The 8,095-nt window shown below is 35.8% G+C and overlaps 1 protein-coding gene across 2 annotated transcripts in view; it reads right to left on the bottom strand.

Moving 5' to 3' along the window:
* Positions 1,594–8,095, bottom strand: part of LOC107608749 (ubiquitin-activating enzyme E1 2) — an 8,487-nt gene continuing 1,985 nt past the window's right edge. For both annotated transcript variants that reach the window (XM_021107503.1, XM_016310473.2), the window contains exons 3-7: positions 6,789–7,006; positions 4,534–5,328; positions 3,367–4,235; positions 2,812–3,244; positions 1,594–2,525 (exon numbers count right to left, since the gene is read on the bottom strand). In XM_021107503.1, coding sequence (XP_020963162.1) covers positions 1,929–2,525; positions 2,812–3,244; positions 3,367–4,235; positions 4,534–5,328; positions 6,789–7,006 — 2,912 coding nt within the window. In that variant the 3' untranslated portion in view covers positions 1,594–1,928. The remainder of the gene's footprint in view (positions 2,526–2,811; positions 3,245–3,366; positions 4,236–4,533; positions 5,329–6,788; positions 7,007–8,095) is intronic.

Below are 8,095 nucleotides of genomic sequence, written 5' to 3'. Positions count from 1 at the left end.
AACCTCAGCCAAAATCAATGTAAGAATTTAGTAAAAAATCTAGAGAAATATTAAGATACTAGCTAGGAGTAGGAAATCGATGAACGTTGTGGTGGTATAGGTCACTTAACATTATTTGGAAAAAACGTGAGACACGGTTATGAAGAAAAATACATAATAGGGGGCCAACCCCTATCACCATCATAAAAAATGGGATCACACTATGGACTTGTCGTGTCGAATCCAACTGTCCAACAATATGCGATTCATATTGGGGAGGAGTTCGTTTTCTTCATTTGTTTGGAACGAATTCTTATAAATTAGGATTAACCTTTCTTTAGATATAAGTCGTTAATAATAATAATAATAATAATAACAACAACTTGTATACTTGAAAATAATATGCATTAAAAATAATGTTTATGGTTAAAGTGTATATTTGAATGTCATTAAATTGTCAAAAAAAAATATCTTTTCTAGTATGTTTGCTAAATTATTTTATGTAAAATAATTAAAAAATAAAAATCATTTTTGAGAAAAAATATATATATTCATCTTTGCAGGGAGGCATCCCCCGCCCCCGTCCTGCCCCATTGACATCCCTAGGACAATACGTTAATATACAATACAAGAGAGAGTATTGTCAATACAAAGGGACGTACTATTCTGCTCCTACAATTTTAAAAAACACCATAAAATCTAACAATTGAGTATTACACCAGAATTATACCAATATGTAAAAAAATAAAGGATAGATCACTTATATAAAAAAAAAAAGATATATGTCACTTAAATAATTAAAAAAAGAAAAAAAACTCGTTCAAACAAGCCAAAAGTAGAAATCCTCCTACTCTAACCCCGCGGTCCACAAAATAATAATTAATTGGAAACAAAGAAAGTACATTGAACAAGGACATCAATAAGAAATTCAATAAACTAAGTTCCAAGCCCTTCCCCATTTGATAAATTGGATGTAGCAATTCATGTCGAAGTCTTTTCCAATAATTTGTTGATCTAGTCATCTAGACTTGGTATTGAGCTCCAATGGTGCTCTGCCAAGTCTTTTTCCACCACACGGGATAAATAATTGATTCATCAAATTAGGAAAAATAGTTGATTCATCAAATTAGAAGGAATCAATTCCTTTTTTTTTTTTTGGGTCAAGGAATCATTTCCTTTAAAAACCTTTCAATTCAATCAACTTTTTTAATTCAAAGAATAGAAGCCCATAAAATTTTCTTTGGTCTCCATTCCACTCCAAACATAGCCAAAGGGACCTAAGTCCCTAAACCAGTTCCAATGGGTAAGAATAGCATGACTCATTTCCTGATTAGAGAATTCTACAAGCATTTGTGCTTCCAACCGGTGCCAAGAACACCTCGAGTCCTCTGATAAAAGGTAAAGAAAACAGGAACTATGATGTAATATTTGCAAGGATATGAGCTAGTTTTACGGGCAAAGAGGACTTGGATCAAAAGATTGCCATAGGGATATTAATCAATTCGAGGATTCCAGATCTTGTTCGAATTCAACAGGCAAAGTCCATTTGTTTTCATCGATAGTGCTGATAAAATGGAGAATCTTTCTGCAATTACTTATGCCATAACCAACGTGATTAAGCACGTTTCTGCCATTAAAAACCTGTAAGCCTAGATGCTAGATGTATGGCAAACATGATAAAAGGGATGAGTTGCACAAGATAAAGTCATGGCATGCCATCATATCACCATCTCAAGAAACAAAAGGCACAAAAAATCAAGAAACACCAAACAAAATGACGTACAAAGAAAGTTCGTTCCTTATCAATTCATATATGAACTGTTCTATGGAGAACAATGTCAACATGCATGTAGCCATTATGAATATGGAACAGCAGAGTCAAGCATTCTGTCCTTTTTTTTCCCTTCTAACCGAAGTCAAGTCTGAGACACCTGATGGATGAAAAGAGCCTAACGGAAATAAATAGATATCTGAGGGATGTCAATGTCATTATCATCGTCATCCTCGCAGGCCACGACAACATCCAAGTGACGACGGTATGAAGGGATCTCCACCTTGGCCACTTCCTCTGCGAGATCCACCATTCTCTTGTCCATTCGATCTTTGTGCCTAGGGAACATGCTATTATAGAGCAGACAGCTACCACACGAAATGCTATAAGCATTCAAGCCTTTTGCCTTCAGCCAGTCAAGGAGCTCTCTGAGAGTAGGATTGTCTTTCAATATCCACCTGTCCCAAACTGTCCAACTCATATCTTGATGCTTGATGACCTTTGGAGGAACTGGTTCAGCCATGGAAAAGAGGGGCAGAGCTAAGTTGGCAAATGTGTTTCGGTAGTCCTCAACTTTGTGTCCTCCATCCAAGACTTTGTACAGCTCCAGGCACACAAGACCAGTGGCCATGGCAGTTGAGGTTGCAATTGCTGGAATGATTCGTCCAGCAATAAACTTAGCCTTAAGTTTGTCAACCTCAGGAATGCTGTAATTCCGTGCCCTCATGTTTGCTAGGCCAGCAATCATGTCCATATGGTAGTTTGTATCATCATCCTACAATTTTGCAGTAAAAATGTAAATCTTTCTTTATATTAAAAAAAAAAAGAGTTGAAAATCGATTGAAATTTAAAAAACCAAAAAGAAAAAAGAAGGAAGATCTCATGTATTCATGAACCAAAACATCCTATTCCCAGCAAATACACATACAAACTCAACCTCCATGAATCCAAAAACTTAATTCAGACCACAAAATACAAGAGAAAAGGGAAAGCTATATCCAGAATCATGGGGAAAAAAACCCAGTCAAATCAAAAACCAAAATGACAAAAAAAAAAAATACCTTTTCAAACTGAATTGGCCTCATCCTGAAGTCTGATGATAGATTTGCCCGGCACCTTTCTAGCTTGGTGATTAGATCATTGATAACAGCTGCATCATCTATAGAAGCAGTGGAAAGAGTAGTGGCCTTCTCGTCTGTCACTATTTTTGCATCTTTCTTGGGCTCGAAGTCAGGTACTATCACACTATCAACAGCTTCAGCCAATTTTTTAGGGTTCTTCACAAAGTCTGGGATTGGTATACCAAATGTTTCTGCTCTAAGTATGGAAGCTGCCATTACAAACTGAAGATGACCAATATCAGAGGATGAGAACTGAAGTGGATGAGGGAATCGTTTAGGTGCAGACCAGAAAGGAGCTCCAGTACTGGTTGAAGCATCTTCAGGGAAAGTATAAATTAACTGCTTCACTCGGTTAGCAAAATAATCTTCAAACCTGGGAAAAAGAAACCATGTCTTAATATACGAGATTAAGAAAAATACCATATGTTCCCAATAAAACATTGCTACAAGTAACAGAAAAGCATATACTATTCTATATTATCAAGGAAAACATACTTTAGTCTGGCCCAAGTAATACAATCTTCAAAAGTGTCACACTTCTCTTTGTCCAAGCACTCAAGAACACGCTCCAAGTTGTCCCTTGCTTGAGCATCACCAGCATTCCTCATTGCATTGGTATATTCACTTGGATTAGACAAATATGCATTTACCTCGGCAGGTGTTTTCTCAAGCAAACCCTCAAATTCTGATCGAGCCCATGTCAAGCAGTGGTCAATGTTGTGTGGAAATGAGTGTACAGTACACATTGGTGCCTGTTTCTCGGGCGGATCTCTTGAAGCGCCATAGTTTTCTGTTAGGTGGGGAATGACCATCTGTGTATTGCATTTGGCTCCAAGAGTTCCAGACTCAAGAAGAGGCTTCTGGAAATACAAGCACCTCTGATCGACATACAATCTAGCATTCACGTTGTCTAATGCATTAATCACAACACTCAAGTTCTCCCAAAAAGTATCATGGAACACATTTTCAGTTTCAGGACCAACTCGATTTTGTAGAGCTTCAATATTCAGACGTGGATTTATTGATGCAGCAGATGAAGCAGCAACTGTAGACTTAGCCTGGCCAATATTCCAATCACGGAAGAGGAACTGCCTGCTTAGGTTACTCTTCTCTATGACATCATCATCAGTAACTGTCAGCTTTCCTTGACTTCCACAAGAAACTCCCATAAGGGCAAGGTTTTTCAAAAATTCACATCCCAATGCACCAGATCCAACAACAAACACTTTAGCATCCTCTAACTTCTTCTGTAGCTTTTGTCCAAATACTGAAATCTGGGCATCATAACGACTGTTTATTGGTCTAAAATCATTGGGATCCAGTTGTTCTGTAGGAAGTGATTCGACTGAGTCGAAGTAGAAAAACTGCATAGGAGGAACATTCATTAAAATCACATAAAACAATCAGTAGGACCATAGAGTTGTTTTTCTTTTAGGTTCATTATCAGACACAGATTGCTTGATCCAAATCCTGAATTATGCCTATGTAGTTATTAAAGAAATAGGAGGGTCCAAGAACAATAGGATATTAACTGAAACAGTAAACTTGACACAGACCAACCAACTAACAAACTGGAGTGAGCAAGCATCCCACGTCAATGCAGGATTCGGGGAAGGGCCGCATCCAAAGAAAAAGTATTAACGACAAAGAAAAAATATTTACCTGATAAAGTGGATGAAATTTTCCAGAGCATGCCTTCACAACCTCTTGTCCCACAATTCCACCAAACATTGCAGCCATTGGGTTCAACACTGCCCTAGCACCAAAGGCAAATTGCCGCAGAAGTTTTGGATTGACATCGTTCAACCGTCCATCACCTAAGCTACCATTAATATCACTAGCAATAGATACAAGTTTCTGAGCATCATCCTCTGAACCAGCGACAGGAAAGCGACCTACATCAGAGACAAACTTATCCAAGGCCTGGAATGCCAAATGCAGGAGCGGCGGGCGATCAAACTTGGAAAAGTCACTCAGAAGAAATTCACCAGGATCACGGAGCGCTTCCCTTAGTGGTTTAAAATTCAATACCTTTGGTTGTTTGACCTGTGTGACAATACCACCTTTCTCATATGTACCATATTTTGAGGTGTCTTCTTCAAGAGTAAATGAATATGCTCTAGCATTTTTAATCTTCCTTGGCTTTCCATCATTCAACTCTGTCATACCATGAACTTCAGAAAATACAACCAAATCTCCATCCTGAAACTCGAGCCTCTCATCATCAACACAAGATACCAGAGCTGGGTTGTCATTACTGATGGATGCAATTATACCAGTATGGGGATCATTTCCATCGACATCAGTAACAGTGAACTCGGGCCCAAAATCACAAAACACAGATCCAAAGAGGCCTCTAACTTCAGTTTTAATAAAAGCAATGGCAGGCTGATGGTTGTGGCAGTAATCATTGAACTCAACAGCTTTCTCAAGACTGGTTTCAGTGAAAACAACCGCCTACATAGCAGTCGATAAACACAAATGTCAATTCATCCAAACAATAAGAAAACTTTTACATTAAATCAAACCCTTAACTAAGAGTCTCTATTTATGTCGGATATCACTTAGGTAGTGTTTATTTTCAGAGACTAGAACAGGGACTAAGAGACTAGGACTCAGGACTGTGTATAGTGGCTAGAGACTGAAACTAAAATTTCAGTTCCAAGACAATTTCAGTCCCGTACCTCCAAAAAGTGAGGACACAAGGAACTGGAATTTTTAGGGACGGGAACTAAAACTTCAACGACATTTTCTTAATAACCAAAGATATTTTAGTAAATATTCTCATTTCATATCCATATTTATCTCGAACCGAACAGGATACTAAGACATAACTCAATCTTGTACATTTTACACCAAACATAATACATACTTAATTTAGTCTCAATCTGAGTCTTAGTTTCTCTTCCAAGCGCAGCCTTAAGCATCATAATATTCATAACTCAAAAGGACAAGTATTACCAAAACAGTACAAAATTTCAAACTCCTCTCACATGGTATTACTATTTACAATTACAATAATGTAATGCTATTTAGTTTTACTTTGCTTTCAGTACATATATCAATCAATCTAAGGAACATCTTGTGATGAACAATGAAAAGTCTACACAATTAGTTGTCTCCAATCATGTTATTAGCAATACTTATATATCACATAGCGGAAAGCAATACAGGATCACAACTACCATATCAACACTAACTACTATATCCATATACATAGTTACATACACCACATTTTTAAGTACGTAGTTAGAAATCCTCTACATTTTAATTCGAGCATAAGAATAAGTCAGCATACAAGAATTGTGGCAGAAAAGCAGCTATACAACCTGCTCAAAATTTATATATCAAGCAGGTAATATTCACATTTAATTCACAAAAATGCATGTCCAATATCCAATATTAAAATGCTCTTATACCTTTATGAATAAGACTAGTCTGTTATTACAAAAGCATGACAGTAAAGTCAGCAAAAATAGTCAAGTGCTTTATTATAGTTAGAACAATTAGTGTATTAGAAAGTAACTTTGAGCATTTGTGATGCCAGACAAAAATATGTCAAGAAAATACCATGCGAAATGTAAACTACTAACCTCCCATTTACAGTAATTAACTCCCTTCATTTGCTAATTATTAAGCATCAGGTCTTTAAGTTAATATAGACCCATACAAAATAGCAAGACAGTCAAATAGATAAATAGACACAGACAAGTACAAGATTATTTATTATCCCTTCATTACTAAAGTATGCACAAGATAAATCCTTTCCATAATTCCCTAGACATATTCAAGCAGGAGAAATTACAAATTATAATAACTTCACATGTAGCATATATATAGATATAAATTCTTTTTTGGAATGATGTTTAAATTAGAAAGAACGTTGAAAATAACTTGTAGAATGCAAATAGAGTTACCTGGAAATCAGAAAGTTGTTCTCTCGTCAACGTAGTTGTCAAGGTTCGAACAAGGACAGCATTGTTGAGTTCCTGCAGCTTAGCAACAGAAGCCTCTGCCCTGTTCTTGCCAATATCATTCTCAGAAAACACAAAATTACTGGACAAATCCCATAACTCCACATTCCCTTCATCATGCAAAGTCACGGATTTGACACCAGCAAGAATGAGATTCTTCGCTGCAGGTAGTAAATTTCATCAGAGCTAGCACAAATAGAATCTATATCACAACAAAAAAACTTAAAATAGAATAAGAAAATGGAAAAAAAAAATTTGCAGAGCGGGAACTATTTGGTATCTGTAATTATATCCCAAAATGATCAACCAACCAATTTAAAAAACAAATATCACAGTTCAAAATTGCATTGCATATTAGTAAACTGTCTTAAGTCAAAAATCTAAATTATAGAGGCCATATCTACTCTGCCATAGTTACTCTGCAGCAACAAGGTTTCCAAAACAAGGGAAGGCAATGACGCTTAAGAACAACACAACAATAAGAAAACACATGAACAACTTAAGTTTAAAATACTAACCTTGTAGTACTGAATTTGAGAAACTAACAACCAATTTCATTGAACTAATTCAGCATGAACAACATATTATGGGCCGGTCTAAGTTGCATGAATACGGGTACGGTACCAATACCCGGTATGAATATGGTACAGGATCTCAAAAATTTTATGGAGGAAAAAAAAGGGGTACATCAGTACATATAGAAATATATGTAAATTTAAAAATATATGTAAATTTCACAAACTTTTAAAAATAAATGATAATTTTCAACTAATAAATTATGTTTTATATCAAATTTAGTTGATCTTAAATTAAAAAAGAGCCTAAATAGTCAACTTGAATTCTTAAACTGCACATCAGAGTAGTTTCGAAATAAAAAATAAATAAAATTTACTCAAAACGACACAACTTTGAACCAATTTGAACAAAATAAGTGCCAAGTCGCACCCAATTCATACCCAAAACATATTTTTATGTAAAAGAAAACAATACCCAACACATACCCGTACCCAGTACCGGTGCATTGGCAAAATGCACTCCCCAAGGCCGGTTTGTTAAAGCTCTTACTTTTCGAGAATAGCTTGTCAAAACTGGTTTTGAAAGATACCTTCCTATAAGTTGTAATGCCTATGTTTGGAAAATCATAATAAAAATGGTTTTCAATAACTAACAAGTACATGCAATAATTGTGTTTGGTAAAACAAATTTAAAAATTTAAAAATACCATAATAAACATAAATATAAGAATATAT

Source organism: Arachis ipaensis, chromosome B07 (genome assembly GCF_000816755.2).
Source record: "Arachis ipaensis cultivar K30076 chromosome B07, Araip1.1, whole genome shotgun sequence".
Taxonomy (NCBI): Eukaryota; Viridiplantae; Streptophyta; class Magnoliopsida; order Fabales; family Fabaceae; genus Arachis; species Arachis ipaensis.
Note: the sequence above shows the minus strand (reverse complement) of the source record. Positions and strands in the feature narration are given on the sequence as shown.